Genomic DNA, 23,311 nt, shown 5'->3' with positions numbered 1-23,311 from the left:
ATGCTAATCGCCTACGATGACTTAACATACTGTATGCTAAATGCTAATTCGTTAGCATGTGCCCGTACCGGACAGAGCTATCTACTGGAGTTCACAGAGATGATTTTGGTGCCAATTCTCTTGTCACATATTGGGTTAAGTGACCAGTGGACCAAAATTCCCAAAAGGTCGGTGTAGTACTTTAAGAAGCTGATAAACTGACCAAAGAGAATTTCTTTAGTCTGGCTTTCAGTGGAGAGTTGTAGATGGATTTGACCATTTTGATGGATCAAAATGGTCGGTATCGGACTTCAAAAGCCCGTATCAGTCGAACCCTAGAGTGCACATCCTGAGTAAGGCAACTTTACACACTTCTGCAGTCTGTAGCACGTGTGCCAGCGCAGAGTGTGCGGATTACAGTGTCCCTCGGCCGGCTGAGCTCTGCAGCCGTGTTCCAGTACACTTCCAGTCACTTACTGTGAGCCTGGGTTGGGCAACACACCTCCACTAGGGACTTGGCAGATGTTTGCAGCGAGGGGACCGGCACTATTCTCACCTGGAATAGCCCGTGGCGCGATAAGACCCCTCTGACCTCTTGGCTCGGACGCGCGAACCCTAGTGAACTCAACAAACAGCGAGGTGTGTGTGTATGTGTGTGTGTGTGTGTGTGTACCTAACCAACAGTCGCCCAGCTGAACAAAAAAACACATACCATTTTCCACCGTCTCCGTGTGTTTGCTCGCTGAGTAAACAAGGACGAATTCTCAATCTGACTTAGGACGTTTCACAACTGCAGCACTGAGCAGATTTCTTGTGTGTGAACGACCATACGATCCTCATTAACAGAGGCTTTGGATGGCCCCGATCGTACGTGACCATTTGAACTGCTGAAGCCGCCCCTGGGGAAAGGCGACTCTCAACCGCTGCTACAGAATCGGAGCTAAATCCGTCCCTGCAGCGGTTAATGTTAGAGTACGCCGGCCCGCGATCTGACCTCAGATCTGGTGGACGGTTGAGGGCAGCTTCCCGCTTCGGGAGGCCGGGGATTGTGAGGGAGCGAGGGTGGGAATTACAACCTCGATTTCAGGTCCTTGTTGCCGACTTAAGTTAAGCCGCCCGCCGGTGGGAGCGTTGCCTAAAGGGATTTAGGTTGTTACGTTTGTGGTCCAGACCCCTGTAGTACAGCAACCCCCCCCCCCCTGTTCCTACTGTCACAAGGCCAAAGAGACAGAGAGAGAGAGAGAAAACAGCTCTGCCGTAGCCCTATGCAGTCTACTAAATCAGATACATTAGATTCACATTTCGTATAATATTCATTCGCTTCTCTATACATAATATAGCACTTGGTGATTAAGCATTCTAGGCTTCTCTGTGTATGTTTTTTTTTTTGTGTTTTTTTTTTGCTGTCTGTCGGTCTTTCTATTTTTCTTGGTTTCAAGTGTTAAAAGTTGATCTCGTCTTCAAAAACGGGCGGGCTCACGTCCCCATTGAAAATAATGAGGACTGGCCCTGCAAATAGAACAGATATCGATTCATATCAAATGCATTATTTACCAACAATAATAATAATAATTGTCAAAATAATAATAGGATAATAACAAAAGTAGTAGGACTCTGTTATTTAGTAAAATAAAGGAATAGTGTAGTCTGTGGGGGTGGAGAGGTGATGGGGGGGCTTTTTGTGGATGAGGTGCGATGTGTTCGTTCAGGTTGCTCCTGGGTTGAAACACAGATATTGTCCGGATACTGAGATGCTGTAGCGGTGTTTCTGTGTCCTGACGTCCTGAAGATGAAACGCCCCAAGAAGTGCGCTACCATCGATCGGAGCCCTACGGGACGCGAGGGGGGGGGGGGATGCGGTGCGTCGTTTGAGATTAGCCCTTATACATGTTGTCCGGTTTCAGAATAACGTTCAGGCATACAGAAGAGGTTTGTCAATGTGCGTGTGTGTGCGTGCGAGTGTGTGTGTGTGTTTTCGTGTGCGTGCGTGAGTGTGAAGGTGGTGCGCGCGCGTGTTCAGTCGCCCAAGCTGGTGTCTCTGTCCCCGATAAGCCAGCGGATGTGGAAGCAGAGGGCCAGGAAGCCGGTCCCCAGCAGGTCGCCCAGGGCCGTCAGGTAGGGGATGGAGAAGTTGTCGGGGTCCATGCCTCGGCCCCACATCCAGTGGACCATCCAGTCTGCCAGGTAGAGCAGGATCATCACCTGGAGAGACACAAAGCGCCGTCAAACAAACGTGAGCACGTTCTGGGTTTCTACATATTTCTTTCTCCTCAACCAGAGGTTAAGAACAACGAGCGTCTGCGTGTACCTGCAGTAGTGCAGCGGCCAGGTAGAAGGCGATGAAGATGGGTGTCAGAGTGGTGTGTCCCCCCCTCATGGAATTGATGGTGTAGAGGAAGACGAGGTGACCCGGGGCGACCAGCAGGAAGAGCACTCGGGCCGAGCGAGAATTCACAGCTGAGACAGAGAGGGAAACAGGAGCTACTTTTTAACCTGCCAAACATTTACCTGTTACCTTCTACATTTGACTACGGATATGCTAATTTAGGACAGATGCATTACTGTTACAGTAATGATCTGCTACATAAGCAATGTTGATTGATCTGCAAAAACAGTTAGGCACAAACAAACTCACGAGCCAGCCAACCAATGAACACACAGAGATTGACTCTTATTTATTATTTTTTCTTACTGTTGTTATTATTATTTTAATTATTATTACTATTGATTCTATTTATTTATTTTATTTTATTATTAGTTTATATATAGGCTATATTTATATATAGATACTACTGCCATTTTATATGTTGAATTATTACTATATATTGTTTCTTCTTTTACTTCTCGTTTTCTGTATCCCCCTTCCCCTCACACAATGTTTACATGTTTGTCTTTTGTCTGCTTTTGTCAGTCTTAAAAAAAGAGATGGTATCTGTAATGTCATAATTTACATATTTACAAATGTTTCTGTACCTCGGTCTCCATTATCAATAAAAAATGTTCAAACAAAAGAGATTGACTCTTATAGAGGTGATCCTGAGCAAAGAGTTTTTCTGGCTAAAGAACGTTAGCTAGTAAAAAGGTCAAGGGGTAAGAGGCGAGGAAGCTATCAAAAATGCAATCTAGCCATACTAAGATATCTACGTTAGCTAGTTAACCTAGCTGGCCTTCCAGGTTCAAAGTAGCCATACTAGTCTATAGCTATCTATGTAAGCTAATTAGCTAGCTGCTGACCTTCCAACATTATGAATGCCATGGTCATGAATGGATGAAAATAAGAAACTTTTGCCATTTATATTTTTTATTTGACCAAGGTTCCTTCTTTGCCATTCTAAAGAACCACAAAAACTGTGGTTCTTTGGCTCCGCCCACTGAGATTTAACTCGGATTGATCAGCTCTGAGAAATGTTTGTGTGACTAAAACTCCAATCTGTGGAGCTGTTTGGGACTCTCTATCCGAACAAATGCAGGATAGGGGGGGGGCTTCTGGTTTCCACTGCGGTGTTTACCATATATCACCCATGGAATCCCAATGAGAACTCATCATGGAAAAACATTTTATGTGATAAAACCGGGAGAGAAGCAGCGGAATATTCCACAGTCCACCCAGCAACTCACTGGAATCGAAGAAGGAGGTGCAGGGTGTGGGGCACTTCCTGGGGGTGGGGTTCGGATCCCCCATGGGAAGACCGTTCATGTGCAGATAGGTGGAGATTCTACTGGCCTGAACCGCAACCAGGTTACCTCCCACGCCTGGTACACACACACACAGAGAGAGAGAGAGAGAGAGAGAGAGAGAGAGAGTGAAAACATGGAAACAGACAAAAACTCAAAATAATGACTTGATAAGTACACCAGATACAAACAGACAGCGACTGACTTAATAATGAAATGATTATGCATGCATGAATATGTGTTGTCATGAATATGCATGTTGTCACTATTGGGTGAAAATGTCCTAATTTCCCAATTTTGGTGATTTTCATGTTTTGTTGGTTGAGAAAATTCTTCATACGCGACCTCCATCTGTCAGTTTTACAAGGTGATTGCTAATATTGCACATATGCTCATTCTGCACGTATTTCTACACAATTACACACATATTTTCTCTACAATTTCTACATCCATGTGTTAATCTGATAATGGAAAATGTGAACAGCTTTCAATACATATTTGCATGCCGGGACACATTTGTTCTCCCATCTGTGCACTGACAATGTGAACAGCAAGGGATGCACACTTGCAACATCAATGTCAACCTGTAAATATATCAATGAAGATGTATCTTTATTGCTGTTTATTTGCTTTATTAGTATTTAGTATTTGGTTGTTGTAACCTTATTGCTGTAATAATTAGTTTTATTATCTACTATATCTACTCTATTACTCACTGTCTGTCTTATTCTTGTCTATATCTTATTCCCTGCTGCTGCAGCGACCCAGTTTTCCCAAGGGCATCATTAAAAATTCATCTAAATCTCAAATCTAATCTAATTTTCATGACTTCTCACCGTTGATGACTGGAGTAAAGACAGCCATGCCCGCAAAGTTTGGGTTGGTGACAGTCTTGTCGAGGATCAGACCACCAACACTACAGGACCAATGAGAATGAATAAGAGGAAGTCAGTTGCAGAGAAACACAAACTGGAGCAACAGTGATCATCATCCTGATCCCATAAACAGAAGAGGTTGATCTAGCGTGTAAAGATGCATCATGCAATAAAGGATACAAAGGATCAAAAATACAGTCGGTGATTTTATGTAGATTTCGATTCATCAGGTTCACGGAAAAAAAAAAACATTGATCAAATTACAGCATGTAAAGTGAATACATTATGTTCAATTTTGAAGGAAAAGTAAGTAAAAATGTAAAAAGATGAAAGATTGCTGACTATAATTTCAATGAAGGGATCAGTGATGGATTAAGATTTTAAACTCTTAGTGTGTGTTTACAGTATATATGTATAGTATGTAATGTAATGTACATCCCTATAAGTTGTTTGACTGATGGAGCAGATGACTGAATTGTATTATATATTTTCCTTTTCTGTCATCTTTATAAATGTTTTGTTTAATAAAGGACAAAAAAAAATTCTGCACGTGTGTGTGTGTGTGTCCACGCTACCTGCTGATGGCCATGGCGATGATGACCGGCTCCCAGCCTGAGTAGAGGACCTCCCTGGTTGATGGGATCTTCCTAGCTATCAGCACCCATAGGGGGCACATGGCCACAAACACGGCACACACCAGCGGGTTGGCGTAGTTGTTGTACTCTGCATGGAAACAAGAGCAGCTGGGGTTACACGCTGAGCAGAGAGTGACGCCATGTTCTCACATATTTGTTCCTTAAATGTGGTCTGCTCTTTGTTTGGTCCGTGATGTGATGAGTCTGCCATCTCTTAATCTGTTGTGCTGCATGTAGCGTTTGAAACATCATTATATCATCGTCAAATTAATTTTAATACCTTGGAATAATTATCGTAAACAAATGAAACCGTGGTGGAGATGATTGGTCGCCTCTATCTCACACCAGTGATCTTGTTAGTGCTGTGTTTCTCAAAAGTAAGACCACATTTCCCATAAACCTCATTGTTTCCTGTTGTCCCCTCTCCCCCTCCCTGACGTCGCTAAACGTTTGTTTGTTTTGAAGAGCAAGAGGCAGGATAAGAGCCGATTACAATACATAATTGATAAACATTAATATCTATTAAGCTTTAGCTCTGTTTGCCCTCTTCCTGTTTTGTGCCATAAAGCAATGCAGTAGATTTCCCGAAGCGGTGGCACACAATGTAAAATGTAGTGTAGAGGCTGCCAATCTTCTTGGGGACGGTACTCATTTGTTTACATTATTACATTCATGTTAAATAATATTAAAATTCAAATTTTCCACATAAGCGCTCAGAATAGCCCGATATCAAATTAGCAGACTCATGGATCAAACTGGTCAAACCTATTTAAATCTTGACAAAACAAAGCAAAGACAGCTCTTTAGTGAGTGTCATTAAACTGAACTGAACTGAACTGAACTGAACTGGACTAGACTGTACTGGTCTGAGAGTAATAGCATGTTATTCTCTGGTCTGGTCTCCAGGAGGCGGTGTTACGCCTAAATTGACTCTACAGCAGGCTACAACTACCACAAACACAGTAAGTAGACAGCCCACACACACAAGACACAGACACCAACTGTGTGTGTGTGTGTGTGTGTGTGTGTGTGTGTGTGTGTGAGCCAAAATAACCCAGATAAGCACAGCATATATCATTTTAGCACACAGCGAGTGAAACTGTGAACACTCAGACGGGGTGAGACATGATGTGATTACCCCTCCGCGGTCAACATGCTTCCTGCGCGTGTCGGTGTGCGTCTGTTTGTCCATCTGTCTGTCTGTGGTATGGAAACTATCGGGCCGCGGAGAGCTTAGTAAAGCTGGGTGTGGTGAAGACACTATCACTGAGCTAACAATAGAGCAAATAGCTGTGGGGTTTCTCACCCTAACACACAGTGAGGTTAGGTGTGGGCGGCTTTCATCGACACCAGCCCGTCTTTCTCGCTCCCCACATCTAGCCAGAGACGGGACATGGAGCTTTTCTCAATTCATTTGACACATTTCTCCAAACTAAGGGGCACGACTCCCAAATTTCCAGACTTTGACTCCTGTATTAAACATAGAAACCTACATTTGAGGCCGCTGTGTATGCGGCACTCAAAAGGCTAAACTGTTTTAGTCTGATAAGGTGGATTTATTTCTAAATTTAGCTTACTGTGGTAGTAAACTGTCTTGTCTTTAGCTCTACTCTCTACTCCAAAACACTCTGAGTTGTAGCTTGAGAAGAGTCGGCTCAGTTAACCTGAACAGACTGTTAGCTAGCTAACTAGCCAGCAGGCTCATTTAACAAAATAACTGATGTTAATGTTATGTGACTACTAGCCACTGCTAACACCAGCTTGAACGTTAGCAAGTGTCCAAAATGAGAGCTGAGGACCTCCAATATGGCCGCCAGAGGGGGTGTTATGTCACTTGAAAGCCCTTCACTGATTAGATACTATATTCAGCAATCCACAAAGCAATATTAAAGGTAAGGCATGTTTATCAGAAAGTTTCAAAACCCTGATGAACATGATAAATCACAATTTGCTTTGAAACAACAAACATGTTTACTGTTGTAACCAATTCTTCATTCAATGACTATTGATTCATTCAAAATGGTATATGAAGTTTTGTGTTTTGCAAGAAAACAGTGAAAAGTTTTGCGAAAGTAGTGTGTCAAATCAATTGAGAAACACTGTCTTAACTGAATATTACACTTAGACACTGAATAAGTCACATTCATACTCTGTGACTGTAAACTGTGAACTCTGTGTGTGTGTGTGTGTGTGTGTGTGTACAGTACATTACCTAGTTCCTTGTACAGTCCTGTAGAGATGCCTGCCAGCAGAGACAGGGTGATCAGGTCTCCCAGGCTGGCGGCGATGGGCGTGGCCACGTTATCCGGGTTGATGCCGACCTTCCTGGACGCGATGATCACACCGATCATGATGAGCCCTGAAGACGTGAAAGGTGGGATTCAGGGTCAAACACAAACGCATCTGACCCAAACGGTTTGCAGATCAGAGACACTTGAACGCACTTTGTCTCTGTCTTTCAGCGGGCTAAACATGGAGTGTACCTAGCAGCAGAGAGGCTATGAATGCAGTAGCCACGCTGGAGGCACACAGCAGCACGGCGTGGCCCAGCCTGAAGTGGCCCTCTGGGATCCAGCCGAAGATCACAGCAGCGATGGAGGCCAGGAAACCCACCACTGTGGCCTGGACCTGACCACACACACACACACACGTGCACAGACACACACAAACACATTCAAATGGTTCATTTACGCAGCTATCAGTCACAATAAATCCCAGGGACATGACAACTCCACATGCATGTTTATAAGACTTCCCAGCATCTTTCACACTCTAATCATTGTCTGTACAGCGTCAGTTAAGCAGGCAGTCAGCAGTGAATGTTATATTCCATCAAATGAGGAATAGTTAGCTAATTCAGCATCGGCTTTTAAATCACTTCTTAACATTTGCTTTTATGCAAATGTTTTGGATCTTGCCCACATTTAATCTTGCACTGTCATTTTCAGAATTTCATTTCATTTTTTTCATTGATTTATGAGAGATACTTCATGGATACAATAAACTCCAACACTGGGGGAGGAGGACGCGCTCTCGTATGGAGCACCAGTGTGACCCAGTGCACACTGACCCCAAATGCCAGGTTGTGTCAGCACCCAGCACCCAGCACCCAGCACTCAGCACTCAGCACCCAGTCCTAGCTTTAAGTGTTCCAGGAACTGTGGACTCACCAAATACATTACATAACAACAATCCTTCAAATGGCAGATGTCTGATTTATCGGGATCAAGTGAAGAGACGCTACGTATCCATTTTAGGAAATGTTTACTATGTTCAAAATGTAGCCTATTTTTTGAATGTATTTTGTCATAATTATTCTGTGCTTTTGTATTGTATCATTTTCATTCTGATTCATTTATCGTTTCTGGTTTCATTTATTGCTTCCATGTTTATTTACCTTGTAAAGCACTTTGTAGCACTGTTTTAATAAGTGCTTTATAAAGAACGGGTATTATTGGTATTAGTATTATTACTGTTATGTATGTATGTAGGTATGCATGTATGTATGTATGTATGTATTTATTTATTTGTCTATTTTTTTTAACCAAAGACTTAAAATACCTACTATACTCTAAAAAGCACAATTTTAAAACTTTTCTTAAAAAGGAATGAGGAATTTTGAAGGCTGTTATCTGTTTATTCCCAGTGATTTCTGATCAGAGCTAGTCGTTCAAAAGCTCTTGCCCAGCATGCGAGTGCTGCTGCTGATCCTACTAATGAGCAGTGATGCTCAGTGTATTGTCCTATAACAGTGTTCAATGTACCTGGATGAGGGCCAAGTTCCCCATGATCATCTTCCACATGTCCTTGGCTGTGTCCATCTGACCAATATTAGCCTGGAGGAGCGAGAAGAGCACACACTGTTAGTCCAGTAAAGGTCAACACATTATCATATGTGTGTGTGTGCATGTGTGTGTGTGTGTGTGTGTGTATGTGGAGTGAGCGTGTGTGTCTGTGTGAGTATCCGTGCATGCTGTTGCCTCCCATCAGAACAAAAGGCTGTCAGTTCTCCGGACAAAGACACTCTGATCTCTGATCCCCCACCCTGCGGCCGACTCCACTTATCTCATCTCTCTCTCTTTCACACACACACACACAAACACACACACACACTCATGGTCTCAAGCGTCAAGTGGCTGCGGCTACAGTAGGCCACTGTGTATCCGGGGCTATGATCCTAGTGCTCATCCACAGTGAGAGGACACGAACAGAGGATCTCCTCTTCCTTCCTCCCCTCCAGCATTTACATATGCCGGCTCTATAGGCTACTGGAGGCCTGGGGAACATCTGGACACATGAAAACACACATAAACCCCTGTATGAGAACGTCTATATCATATTGGGCACCGACTAATACCTGGCTTTAATAAATCAGGGACGTCGCCTTAAAAGAGAGTCTATAAAAACTAAATCCCATGTAAAAATTGAAATCTTTCTAAATCTTGAATGCAGTTTTAATTCTAGTATTGAGTGTTGGAATCTTATGAAACAGATTCAACTGCATGAAATGATTGTTTCACACTTCACATCACAGTTGCATGTGTGGCTCAACTCATACAGAAAGACATTTTGCATATATATCAGAATATGTTCAGAGATATGCTTGCACAAAATGGTATTTGTACATGTAAATGATATTAATTTGAAGTATATTTTGAATGAACAAATATGTATTCTGGGTGTACTAGACAGATATGTCAACAGCACATAGAAAAAAAAATATTTCCAGTGTGTAAAATACATTAGTACATGATACATGATACATGATACTAGTGGAGTGATCCACCTTCACTCAATATACTGTTTAAAGAAAATTATGCAAATAAGTGAGTCAACATGAGACTAAACGACTAGTCAAGGTGGATGCTTTTTTTTTTTTTTTTCCAGTGTACAAATCATCATATAAACCTCCTCAGCTGGCTAGTTTTATCTTATGTACAAATGAAAAAGAGGAGGAAGAAGAAAATAGGAAGAAAAACAATGATTAGTGTCAGATGATTTTAATGTTTAGTGCAACTTGATGAATTTTACCCAGGTGTTGTTTTTTTCTAACCACTTTTTAGTAACCACTATGTTGTTGCAGGGATTAGAAACACCAAGGTGGGGGAAAACCACGGAGATTAAGCCGTGCTGTATTCATGAGTGAAATATGAAACTGGGCTTTTACTATGATTCATTTCATCTAGACCAGAACAGGATGTATTGAATGATGAAATACCCTGGGAATTTACCTGAGCAGGATGATCCTGAATAGATAAGAGGTGAAAAAACACAGAATACAAATACTTCTGTGCATAAAAAAAAAAAGTTAAAGTTAAAGGCTACAATGGAATTCAAGCTCACCTTCAGAATCGAATATTGATAGAGAGCTATGGTTGGTTGCTGTTGGTGAGTGTGTGTGTGTGTGTGTGTGTGTGTGTGTGTGTGTGGGTGGGGTTGCTTCCATCTGAATCAACTTCTAACTAATACTACCAACAGCCCCACATGACAAATCTTCCTGGCAGTAGCACAGGAAAAACCCACAAGCCTGATTCGCGTGAAGAGTGTGTGTGTGTTTGTGTGTGTGTGGGAGTGTGTAAGTGTACGTCACTGTATCTGTGTGTGTCTGCACGGCCGTGTCAACATGTGCGCGCACGTGGAATGCGTCCTGGTACAACAGTCATGCTGCAGATCAGCGGGGGGCAGGCTGCCACAAACAGCGATAAGAGGGGTTTAGGGTGGGCAGATAAGAGGAGGAAGGCAAACATCTGTGCACAGCGCTGGGGACATCACACACACACACACACACACACACACACACACACACACACAAGAGACGCATACCGTCGCTGTTGAGTGCAAACCTTGTATCTCCAAAATGCCAGCTTTTTAGTTTGATCATGTGTTTTTGCAATGGTTTGGAAAGGATTTCATCAGCCAAACAGGTCGGAGAATTCTCTCAACCCATAGAGGTCATAGTCTCATTTTTTTAATTGAAGTTAAACCATGAAAATCACCACAATTTGAGTTGTTCCACGCGGTTTTCACACGACAACGGCGACATGCAAACCAACTCACTGCACAGATGAAGCTCAAAAAGCTGGCGGAAGCATCGGCCGGTGTTATGTGATGATGTGTGATGATGCTGTAAAGCCAAGTCCTCAGCTTTGGATGTGTGTGTGTGTGTGTGTGTGTGTGTGTGTGGGTGGGTGGATTAGTAGTGTTTGGCACATCAGAGAGAGACAGAGGGGTGAATGTTATGAAAGTGTCATGAGTCACGGATGACATAAGATGCTGGCCTGACACACCGTGTTTTTTGACTCGATTTGAACCTGAGTGAGTTGAGTGTATGTTGAGAATACACATACAGGAAGGCTTGTGCAGAAACTAGTACGACCTGTGCTTCATTTCTCCCCAATTTGGAAACCTTTGCATAGGCGCTGCCAAGTTCCAATAATCCACACAATATCATTATCCAAATACGTACGCTCAATCAGGCTCAATAACACAAGGAGGGATAGCAGAGAATTGGGAAAGCGACTGTTTATTCCATTTAAAGCGAGATAAAAGATAAAAGGGGGAAAAGGAGAAAGACTATCCTCATTTTTTCGAAACACTCAAAGACAAAGAGGCGAAGCAGACCCGAGGGGAAAAAAAGCAACACGGTCATGTGAAGTGAAAACTCCCATAGCCAGCCGCTGCCAGGGATTACAATATTTTTTTTTTTTTCTCAGGAATAAGCGCATTAGGAAACTTACAGTGGTCTTAATCTGCTCATAATTAGCGGCGGCGTGGAAAGAAACATGGTCCAGTGGGGCCAGCCAAGAGAGGGGAAACGGTAATGTGTCGGGACAGCCACCAGACTCTGGCCTACTTGGTGATGATGGTGGATGTGAGAGTCCCTTGATGCTGAAGTGAAAATCATGCACACTGACGGAGGCTTTTGGGACCACGCATGCACTGCAAAAAAATATCCAAATATCCATCTTAAGTCATTTGGTCTGCTATCAAGTGAGAAAATGCTGCCAATGGGGAGGGATAGTTCAATGCGTTTTAGATATCGCCACTCATGGGCATTAGTCGGGACACTTGACCTTGAGTCCAAATTTGATCATGTAGGATTTATCTTTATTGAGAGCAAAGCGCTAGTAAAATTCACCAGAAATGTATTTGGATTATTTTTGGATTATCTAATATGTCTAAATAAAATCCCATCAGGGGAGCATTCAGGGCCAATGTTCCCTCTCAAGTGTGTGTGTGTGTGTGTCTGTTAGTTTGGTGACCAACCAGTATGTCGCACAATTTATCACAATGACCAAATATTAATATCTTGTCAGTCATCATCATTGCTCCACTTTGTCCCTAGTAATTTAGTTGATATAAGTGGGTTTGGAAGTTTTGGTTGCACATTATATTAGATGCAGGGACTTTGCCATAGTTTAGGGCTTTAGTGAAGTGACACTGAGACAAGTGAAACTGCATTGGAAACAAGTGACATTTTTTCACTTGTTTTAAGAAAAACATAAGATTGTAAGACTGAATATGAGAATAAATGACTTGCTAAGATAGACATGTTTGCAGTGTGAAGCCTGAATGTGTTTGAGCCCCGGCTCTCCATGTTGGGTGGGCCGCTGCTAGCGATGCTAATCAGCTTCGTCACTTGTTTCCCACAGGCCAGTGGAAAGAATGTGAGGATTGGTGCGCTTAAGAGCAATACTGGGCTAATTCTCTTAGTGCCTACATAACTGTAGGGTGAACTACCGTAGCAGCTAGCTCCTCTGGTTAGCCATGCTGCTAGGTCAATGACCTCTCTGGCTATACAAAGGACAATGGTATTGTTAGCGGTTAGCTCAGAGTGTAGCGTTAGCCAAGAGCTCAGTGGAGATGTAAACCAAAGATGTGGACTTAACTATCAAGATAGTTCACACCCTGTTCCAGCCAATGGAAACTGTTGTCCAATATACAACTAACATGAGAATATTAACAAACCAAAGTTGTTTTAGTCACCTAAGTCATCCTAACCAACGTTGTTTTACTTGACTAAACTTAACCGTTAGCTAACCTTTTTACATGATGAACAGGTGAAAATGTTCCTGTCCAATTCATGTGGTAGAGGAAGATAATGTTCACATAATGTGTGTCCACAACATCTGCATGTCAGAGTTTGTGATCATTTCAAGACACTGTGTTGGCTAGCAGCATGGCTAGCTAATACATACAGAAGCAAAATTATGCAAGGAAGTTCATGAATATTCATACTGATATCAGACATCAAAATACTACACATGCAGGAGCAATTTTTAACTGAATTAAAGACACAATTCTACCAGCAGCTTAGGCCTACTAAGACCTTAAACATTACGCTGTTTGAATCAAATACACTAAGCCTGATGAGAGACTCTCATTTACTCCCTGCCAAAGAAAGTAGCGATTTAGTCTGCCGAACAGGATTTTGCTTTGCCTTTGCTTTCTGTATAAACACCTGTCAGGTACAACAACGCCAAGGCCTTTGGTGTGGCTAAAAAGTCAAACCAGCATAGCAATTAGCAAGTTGCTATCTTTGTCACTCAGCCAACCTGACAGCGAGGACAGTAAATCTATAACTGACTGGTGACTGGAACTTCCCACAATGCAAAGGAATACATTTCACCTCTACTTCAGAATATACAGTACTGTGCAAAAGTCTTAGGCACCCAAGAGTTTTTATATACAGTAAATTGTGTCTTAGATGTTTATTCATTTTTTTTCTGCATTAGTGTGTCAGTAGACTGCTCTTTATAGTACATTTTTTGATATTTAGAAACTTTTCATTTAATTATTTTTGAAAGCATCTTCACTTTACTTTTTTGTGCCTAAGACTTTTGCACAGTACTGTATATGGAGATATGTTTCAAAATATGCAAAATATGCGCTGTTGACATATCTATAAGAACACCCAAAAGACATATTTGTTCATTCAAAATATAATTCAAATTAATATCATTTGCATGTATTAATACATTGTTGTGCCAGTTTTTTGTATAGTTTGAAACATATCTCATGTGAAATGTCTTTCTGTATGAGTTGAGTGACACATGCAGCTGTGATGTTGTCCAGTGTTGCTGCTGCTCAGCTGAAAGTGTGAGATAATCAACACTAAAAAAACTGAGAAACAAAATCGGTCATCCAGTGTTTTGCCTGGAGAGAGGAGAGACGACTCGGGTTCAGCTTTTCACGCATCAGCAGAGGAAAAGTACGGCGAACCAACCTGTGTGGTCAGGTGAAGGGCCGGGCAGGGTCACTGAGAATGTTATAAACCAGAGAAAAAGGAGAGGAATGTTGCTATCAGTGTGTCTGAAACCCGGGTCACGTTTGGCAATATGACCTCTGACCCCTGGAACAACCAGCTGCCTTGGTCAATCAGTCTTAGGATTGCCAGGAAATGAGGCAAAATAGATTGGGCAACGTTTGAGGGGGAAACACTTCACACCATCACATGTTTTAAGACAAATTGGATTTTAAGACCAGTGCTAGATGTGCTAGGTTGTTAAGATGGATGTTTTTGCAGTGTAGTTAACATTTCCATTGAGAGGATAAGAAGTTGTTTTGTCTTTTGTTTCTGTCAGATGATTTACAGAAAATGAATTCATATGTCTGTAGAATATGTATTTATAGACACGACTGTTTGACAGATAGGATGAAATGTTTTATAAGGAATAGAATAGAATGCGACTGAATGTAACAGAATGTAAATTTGTGATGTTTAGAAAGTATTCACAATAAAGATAACACACTCACACACACACACACACACACGTGTTCCTTACCGCTGTGGAGAGTCTAGAGGCCAGTGTCATCTCCAGGTTGCCTTTGAGCCCCAGCAGCGCTGGAACCAGGATGAACACCTCCGTCACCTCCGTAAACACCGTCCAGTGCTGCAACGTCCACCAGGTAATGTCAGTGACACAACATCACAACCTCAATGAAGACACTCCCACATTGAAACACAACATATCAGATTCACAAAGACCCAGTACACTGTCACCTCCATAGATCTGTATTATCATGACTTGGGCAGAGAACGTCTCTCTAGGTCTCTCTGACCTTGCTCTTTGTCCATTCCATATTGATTCAGTGGTGAAACCAGACCTGTTTGATGGGCTGGATTCTCTGTCTCCATAGAGCTTTAATGTATCATAACTGCTCTCCTTTAACAGGGACAAGGTCATTGGGACTTCATGCTGCAATGATTTATCATCCTCTCTTGGCCTCTCCATTCTTTCTCTCCTTCCCTTTCTACTGCAGCTTATAAAAAAGGCACCATAAGCACCATGATATATTAAACATAACTAATACTAATGAGGTCATTAATTAAGCTAATTCATGCAATCATTAGCAAATATATCTATGTCAATATAAATGATGCATACCACTTTACATAACACATGGGCGGTATTAATATGAACTACTTTTCAAGAAAGTAGTTTCAAGAAAATCAGGTTTTTTCTCATGAATATGCAAATTTATGCAGCAAGGCGCTCCAAAATCTAATCAGATAGGGGAACCTGTGGTATGAGTAAGACGTTCTTCATACTTTACTGCATGGCATACGAACCCTCTGCCTCAAAGTAGTTAGCACAATCACCCTGTCCACCTCAGCATTAAAAAAAAAAAGCCCCAAAGTTCTGCTGTGCCAATTACCTCCGGAGCCAATGACGTAGAATGAAACAAAGTCAGCCAGGAGCTAGGCCAGCTAAATCTGAAGGGCAATTTGGACTGGTGGTGGGGGATAAGACTCGCTCGAAGAGAGAGAGAGAGAGAGAGAGATCTATAATAAATCACAATCGCATGAGGCACGTGCGAGAGGACACGCGTGCGCTCGCATATGCATCCGGATTCGAGTACGACCGCCTCTAATGAAATTTACAGTTGGTGATTGTATTGTTAGGCATGACCCTCAATAACCTCCCTCCCTGGCTGTCGTCCAGTCCTTGAGAGGCAGGCTCCCCGTGTGTCTCGGAGTCCCTGGGCCTGTCACTGGGGGTGAAGTGCCTCTCTCTCTCTCTCTCTCTCTCTCTCTCGCTGTGTCTCCATTAGAGTCCATGCAGCGGTAGCAGTTCTGTGGTCTAGTGTGGCCAGAAACAGAGCTGAGGCTGAGGCCGAGGCCATCGATCTATCTCCAGTAAAAGTGCTTATCTTTGGAGCGACTCCCACAGGCCCCCGGCACTTACAGTCCGGTCCGCCCAGAGCTAAATCAATATTCACCGAGGCTGACACCGAAAAGAAAGGAGAGGAGAGGAGAGGGAGAAAATAGAGGGGAGGAGGAAAATAGAGGAGTAGAGAGGAGAGGAGAGAAGGAAAATAGAGGAGAGGAGAGGGAGAAAATAGAGGAGAGGAGAAAAATAGAGGAGTAGAGAGGAGGAGAGAAGGAAAATAGAGGAGAGGGAGAAAATAGAGAGGAAAAAAATAGAGTAGAGAGGAGAGGAGAGAAGGAAAATAGAGGAGAGGAGAGGGAGAATATAGAGGAGAAAAATAGAGGAGTAGAGAGGAGAGGAGAGAAGGAAAATAGAGGAGAGGGAGAAAATAGAGGAGAGGAGAAAAATAGAGGAGTAGAGAGGAGAGGAGAGAAGGAAAATAGAGAATAGTAGAGGAGAGGAGGAGGAAAACAGAGGAGGGGAGAGTGGAGTGAAGCGAGCCCTCTGAGCTAAACAGAAGGAACAGCGGGAACCTGCGTTTAAACACTGTTCGCAGGCGGCTCTCACAGGGACCGCCTCTCGTTCCTGCACAGCCGCCGCGTCGCTCTCCGCCTGCATCCAGATGTACGGGGACGATAAGAGGCGTCGTCGCCTGCAGCGCAGTGTGCGTTGTATCAGTAGGTGTGGCACCCGAGAGCCTGGTGTGGGCAAAACTACCGCCGTCTCTCCCCTTTCCTGTCAGCGGGCCAAGCGGAGCTCCTTTCAAACGGCCAGCCCCTCGGCTTGGCTCGCTGCCCCCCTGCCAGCCCAGCAGCCTTGTGAGCACCTCTGTGAGCCCCGCGAGCCCCGAAAGCACTCCTCTCTGCTTTCACAGCCGCATGTTTTCAAGCTTTCTCTCTCGCTCTCTACTTCTGTCCCGCTCCCCTATCTCCCTCCTCTCCTCCCCTGCGGTGATATATGTTGTTGTCTCCATGGAACATTGGCCCCTAGCCAAACAAGCCTTTCCCTCGCTCCCTCTCCCCTCTCCTCCCCGTAGCCTCCTCCTCGGTTCTGGGAACTCTACTGGACAGTCCCAGTATCTCGGTCTACAGGCCTATAGGCTCTCTGGTATGCGAGCCCTGGAAGGATCAGGTTGCCCGGTTGAGTAACATGCCCCCATTTATTTGAGAGCGCTGCACTTGCTGTATATGGACAGCGGGGCAGGACGCCGAGCCTAAATGCCACGCAGTGTCAACGCAACGCTGGCAACGTCACAGCAATGACATTAGAGAGGGCCGTTTGCGTCCAGCGGAAGACTGAATCGCGGGACAGTGGCGTCCCAGGACCGGATGACGGTGGATGGCGTTTTGGGGCGTGAACTGTGAACTATCTGACCAGAGGGGAGTGCAAACACGCAACCCCGGACCTTCCTAAGGATTCCTGAGGATCCTGGACAGAGTGAAAGATTTGCCAGAGCTTAGAGCCACACAAAAGCAGGCTGACCCGCTAATCCTTTTAAACGCAATCACTCAGACGCTAACCAAGTAGCTGTCTTGGCTATTGTCAGGCGTTAATAGCTGAGGGCTGATATGATGTCAATGATTGGCAGGATGCAACATCTTTAGCTGACAGGAATGACTGCGCGATATGAATAGAAGTCCTGAAATAAGCAAGCACTTCAGAACCGCAGTGTGCCGCCACAGAGGGCGCAGCATTAGAGCGAATACAAATGATCGACTCTCAGTCAAGGTTGTAATAGGAAATAGAAATTATGCGACGCTAAAAGCTTGAGAGTAGAAGCAGGGGGAGGCCGCAATGGCTTTCGGACTTGGACTTGTTATTGCTTAGGGCTCTGTAGTCACGCTATTTTATCTTTTAGTGGTGTTAACAGGCAGGAGTCAGACTGGTCCTGGAATGCATGGAAGTCAAATGACGGGAAGACAATGCGTACATTTGAATATGAGCTGAGTTTCACCCTCTTCCAATGAAGGGAGCTGGGGTTGGAAGGAACTGGCCAATGAGTCGGTTTGAGGGAATAAGCCCACGCTCTGGTTTTCTTGTGAAAACCAGGCAACTGGATGTGGTTGGACCAAGCTGGCGTCTGGTGGGCAGAGAGGGCTTGGCTGGTGTCAGAGCTCTGTGTCAATTGTGTTTTCCTGTTTACTGGTGCCTGTATTTTTAGACTGTTTGTCTGTTTTTTGAGGCTGAAGCCATGTCCCACCTCTTTGCGTTATTTTGGTGTTTAGGATGTCTGCTGACACCACAGTGCAGGACAGACGACTAGACTCTGAGGCAGACAGATGGTAAGAACGATATGCCGACAGGTTCTCTTGCATTCTTGGTTTGCAGTTAGACTGGAGGATTCATGTGATAGAATGTGAAACTTGGTGACGGATGGCAAAAGTCATCCATCTGGCCTCTGACATTGGCATTCCCAAGAAAAACAATACTAAGTGACCTTTATAAATCGTGTGTAACCTTTGGTCCGACTGAGCCGGTCATCTTCCGGGTCCCAAGCTTCTGTCCTGGTGGCGAGAGATTGACGGATTTAGGCCATTCTGCTGCCAGGTCACCTAGCTGAACTATGCAGACCTGTGACTCCTATATACCAGCCATGGGAATGAGGCCAGCAGTGTGTGTGTGCATGTGTGTGTGTGTGTCTGAGCGTGTGTGTCTGCAGCAGAGAGGGAAAGTAACCCAAGTTAAAGAGGTCACATTTCAAAAAAGCCTTATAGAGGACGGTGCAGAGAGCCAAGTCATGCACCAATCCAATCCGCAACTTCTAAAACCAGGCCAGCCAGACACATTAACTACAGGCTCGGGCTCTTTACAGTGTTCAACAGTTCTGGCTTAGTTTTAACAGAGGAGCTAGTGCCATCTGACCAAACCAGAGAGACACACAGAGAGAGAGAGAGACAGACAGACAGAGAGCGAGAGACAGAGAGAGAGAGAGACAGACAATTACCTTCCAGGAAGGACAGGGGGGGATTAGCTGAGTTAGCGTTTCACGGTGTCAGCGAAGGGGAATTAGACGGCGAGAGGACTTGCTAGACGCTCAGCACAACTCACTAGAATAATCATTTCAGGCTGCCTCTCAAGCCTCAAATCACATTCCACTGCGCTCCTTTCTTCACGTCGGCTATCTTAGGGTTTGTACCTTCACATTTGTCCCGAGCGCTGCCATAAGACTTGGGCACGACTGAAGAGAGGGGAGCGATGTAGGCCTCTCCTTCCTCTGTCTCCTCTCTCTCTGCCTCACCTCCGGAGGAATGGCGCGCTCAGTGTTTTGGAAAGTGGAGAAACCACAGCAGCATGGTGCCTAACTTAGAGCAGTGCGAGAACTTTTGACCTCAAACCTCTGCATTCCTGGTCTAGTGTGGATACCTAACCGCGCAGTAATGGAGGCTTTGACACCATATAGCGTTATTTTTTTGCCCCATGGATCTGCAGGACGGTACGGCCGCTACCATTCTAGGCGCTCATTTAAAATAAAGTACACTTTCCCTCCGTTCCTCTGCCCCTTCCCCCCCTCTCTCTCTCCCTGTTCAGAGTTCCTGGGGTCCACCATGTTGGCAACCATATGGGCGATGTGTGCCAGGCCTGGTCTCCTGGCAGCCGGACACCTCCAGCTTTATCTGCACCAGAAGCTGACCTTAAAGAAATATATGACCTGTCAGCTTGGCTTTGGCCCGCATTTCTACACTGACACTGCCGCGCTGCACATACATGAGCACAATGTAAGGTACACAGTGACACACACACACACACACACTCAGCGAGAGAGAGCAACTACAGTGAGTCAACAGGAAAGAAGGAAGGAGAGTAATTATAACTCGAGTTAGATTTTTTTCTGGGAGGCAGCAGCGGACCCAGCAGCACTCTGGCTGCACGCTGTTCATTCGTGCCATACTAGAATAAACACCTATTCCTGCCTCTATTCTATTCTATTCTATTCTATTCTAGTACTAACTCTGCACTGATAGAGGTGCCACAGTGACTAAAAACAACCGGTCTGGGGCCCATCTGCATATCTCAGTTTCATAGCGTATCAAAGTATGCCAGATACATCAAATAGCGGGGTGTGTGTGTATGGTTATTAGTGTACAGTGTGTACCAACTGTGTATGTGCCAGCCCCGGGGACAGGCGGGCGGCGGAGGAAAAACAGGTTATGTAAATACCCCCATGGTCTCCGATGACCGCCCCTTCAACCCAGCCTCACAGACGGGCCATCAGATAGGCCCCCAGGAGCATGATTGACACATGCCAGGGCGAACAGGGCTCACTAAACCGGTTCATTCAAACGCTCCCTAGGCCAGCCCACCCCTCGGTGTGCCTCAGTACACATGGTCTGCCTTCAGCGGGAAGCGCCGGCTGTGAGGCCACAGCCACGGCTCAAAAACAGAACTGTCAGGCCTGATGAGCTCCAAAGGCTTTTTGACGATAATCCGTTATTAGTACGTTACATCATTCTAAAAACGTCTATGACTTTACACTTTTTCCCTGCAGGTGATACTGCTGGATATCAAAGGGTGAGCGGACCGTAAACAAGACTGAACTTCTTTTGTATTACAATGGAAACTGGCTGATAACTAAAGGTCGGGTGAAAACACAGCCTCTATTGTACAGTTACAACTTAATGCTGGATTAGTGTGTGAGTGAGAGTCTCCGGAGATTTCTGTATCCAGTCAATCCTGTGATCACACATTCATCTCCAAATAAAGCCTATATTCTTTTTAGAGAGCTTTTTGGGGAGTTTCGTACATTTTAAAGGTCCTGTAGACCAATTTCAATTCTGAAAAGTATTCCTTAGTATTCCTTATAGTACAACCCAAAAGAATCAACGTTTTATTTACACTCTTAACAAAAACGTTCTTTAGGTTCTTAAGGTTCTTTAGGCTTGTACCAAAGCAGGACCCCCTTTGGTGCTATCAAGAACTGTTTCAGGATGTATGAAATATTCAAAACCAGCAGTATTACAATAACTTTTTATGACACACTAAGGTCTTTATTCCATTTTTCCTAATTAGAAGAAACCTTGAAGAAAAAGAACCCTTGAAGAACTCTCTCTTTCTGTGCTCACTTAAACTTGGAAACAGCTTTCCAGGATATATTCTTCATGAATATAGAATCTATAATATAGGTGAATATAGAAATAAATCCAGAATCTGTGGTGTATGCAGCCTCACTGTGTGTGGGGAAGTGTTGGGATTTCTCACCTGGACAATGTCTAGCACCATTCCTGCCGCCACTGTCCCGAACCCGGCCAGCAGGAAGGGGAAGACCACCTGCAGGCCGATGGAGAAGGAGGTCTCCTTGAGGGGCGCCGGCGGCTCGGGGCTCTGGTCGGTGCTGGTGTCGTCGCTCTCGTTGCTCTGGCTGGCGTTCTCCAGCAGGGCGTCCTCCTCCCGCTGCCCCTTGGCGTTGGCCCGGCAGTCCATCACCGCCACGATCTCCGACCGCTCCTCATCCTCCCCGGTCTCGCTGGCCCTGTCCGCGAAGGAGGCGACCTCGGTGAGCTCGTACTCGCCCCCGGCCTGCGGTCTCACCTCCTCGGGGCCCTCGGTGAGGATCACCGGGTGGACGAGGCCGTTGGAGTTGAGGAAGGCCGGGGTCAGCGGGCCTCCCTCCTTCTTAATCTCTATCGCCCCGGAGGACATGTCGATGTCGGGGAGTTTGTCTTGCTCTTTCGACCAAAGTACCATGCGGACGCCTTGGGAAGACAGCGGGCTTGACAAGAAAAGGTCAGCTTGCCTTGGCCTAACAGTTTCGGGGGGGAAGTCAGAATGGATTTGACCACCTGATCTGGTTTTGAACCTGATCAGTCCAATTGATTTATCCCATTAAAGAGGGTTATAGGGAGTGGTGGTCACTATTAAAGACCAGGAGAAACCCGCTCTGTTGGAAGAAACCTGCAGCAAGGCGCATCTAGCCGTGCGTCTGCAGAGCCCGTGTTCCTGTCGGTGCTTCGGGAGCAGAACCAGTATGTTCTCCATTCACTGCACGGTGCTCGCGGTAAGCAGGCGAAAAATACAAGAAAGCATACTGGTTTGAAATAGAGGAGAAAAGAAAATGATACTGATAGGAGCGCTTGGGGACTCACCGAAGCAATCCCCTCCAGGAGAATACGCCAGTCACTTGGAAATAGTCCTCTAAAGTTTATTATAAGGAAAAAACAGAGAATCAAGGGTGTGAAGCGTCCAGATTGCTGTCTATCTCCAGCGCAGACTGGTCATGCTCTCACTCCACCGATCATGTCAGACTGGTCGGTGTACCGGGATGGGAAAGTCTCACCTTACACCACGTGGCTGCTGGGAGGTTTTTGAAGGGGGATATTTAAAGGTCTGCAGTGTGCGGATTGAGTTACCGGACTGCGGAAAAGTGCCTCTCCAACCGGAGCGCACAATCACCTGGGAAAAGAAGGGATTCATTGATTATAAACGGCACTGGGTTACAGAAATAGCCTATTGAAATAACATGAAATCTTCGGATCACGACAAAATAGGGCATGACTAACTTTCTGGGAAACCCGCATTGGCAGCTTTTACGCACTGAAACGCATGGTGTAGTTCAGGACTATATTTTGGGGAAAACGCTGTTTATTTATAGACTAAGTATTGTGGTGTAGCCTACTAGAAATGTTCCTTTTTTCTTTTTCATTTTTCTAAGCACGCGTTTGCCAATCACTGAGGTTAGGCTACTGTAGTAATCCTATAATACATTTTATAAGGATACTATACAAATATCACAGAAAAAGTCCCTGAATATTATAGGAATATTATACTGGAACCATAAAGATAATCCATAAAGTACGATAAGTTCACTATAAACTCACTATAAGTCCTATATGAATATAGTGATACCAGACGACATTATGACATAAAAAATATCATAAAACACGATAAGTTAACCACAGGCACACTATAAGACCACTTTAAGAATATTATAGCAATATTATAGTGATACCATAGGATATAAAAACACCATAAAGCACAATAAGAATATAAACTCATTATT

The 23,311-nt window shown here is 44.5% G+C and overlaps 1 protein-coding gene across 2 annotated transcripts; it reads right to left on the bottom strand.

Annotated features, from left to right (window-relative positions):
* Positions 1–948: 948 nt before the first annotated feature.
* slc41a1 (solute carrier family 41 member 1) lies at positions 949–22,699 on the bottom strand. Of its 2 annotated transcripts, none has more exons than XM_071917340.2 (10): positions 21,514–22,699; positions 14,950–15,057; positions 8,929–9,000; positions 7,648–7,792; positions 7,377–7,523; positions 5,105–5,252; positions 4,491–4,570; positions 3,598–3,732; positions 2,288–2,436; positions 949–2,181 (listed from the first exon to the last, which is right to left on the bottom strand). In XM_071917340.2, the coding sequence occupies exons 1-10, from the start codon at positions 21,997–21,999 to the stop codon at positions 1,996–1,998; spliced, it is 1,656 nt and encodes a 551-aa protein (XP_071773441.1). In that variant the 5' UTR covers positions 22,000–22,699; the 3' UTR covers positions 949–1,995. The 2 variants fall into 2 exon arrangements, with proteins under 2 accessions (XP_071773441.1, XP_071773443.1); XM_071917342.2 differs by lacking the exon at positions 21,514–22,699 and adding an exon at positions 15,824–15,867.
* Positions 22,700–23,311: the final 612 nt, after the last annotated feature.

This window comes from Centroberyx gerrardi, chromosome 5 (assembly GCF_048128805.1).
Source record: "Centroberyx gerrardi isolate f3 chromosome 5, fCenGer3.hap1.cur.20231027, whole genome shotgun sequence".
Taxonomy (NCBI): Eukaryota; Metazoa; Chordata; class Actinopteri; order Beryciformes; family Berycidae; genus Centroberyx; species Centroberyx gerrardi.
Note: the sequence above shows the minus strand (reverse complement) of the source record. Positions and strands in the feature narration are given on the sequence as shown.

Bases quoted from the DNA above. Each gene is read 5' to 3' on its own strand.
- slc41a1 (XM_071917340.2), bottom strand. From the start codon at position 21,999: ATGGTACTTTGGTCGAAAGAGCAAGACAAACTCCCCGACATCGACATG. The intron at 7,793-8,928 runs GTACATTGAACA...GTGTGTGGTCAG, and splicing joins GGAACTTGGCCCTCATCCAG to GTCCAGGCCACAGTGGTGGG. The intron at 2,182-2,287 runs GTACACGCAGAC...GTGTCTCTCCAG, and splicing joins TGGCCGCTGCACTACTGCAG to GTGATGATCCTGCTCTACCT.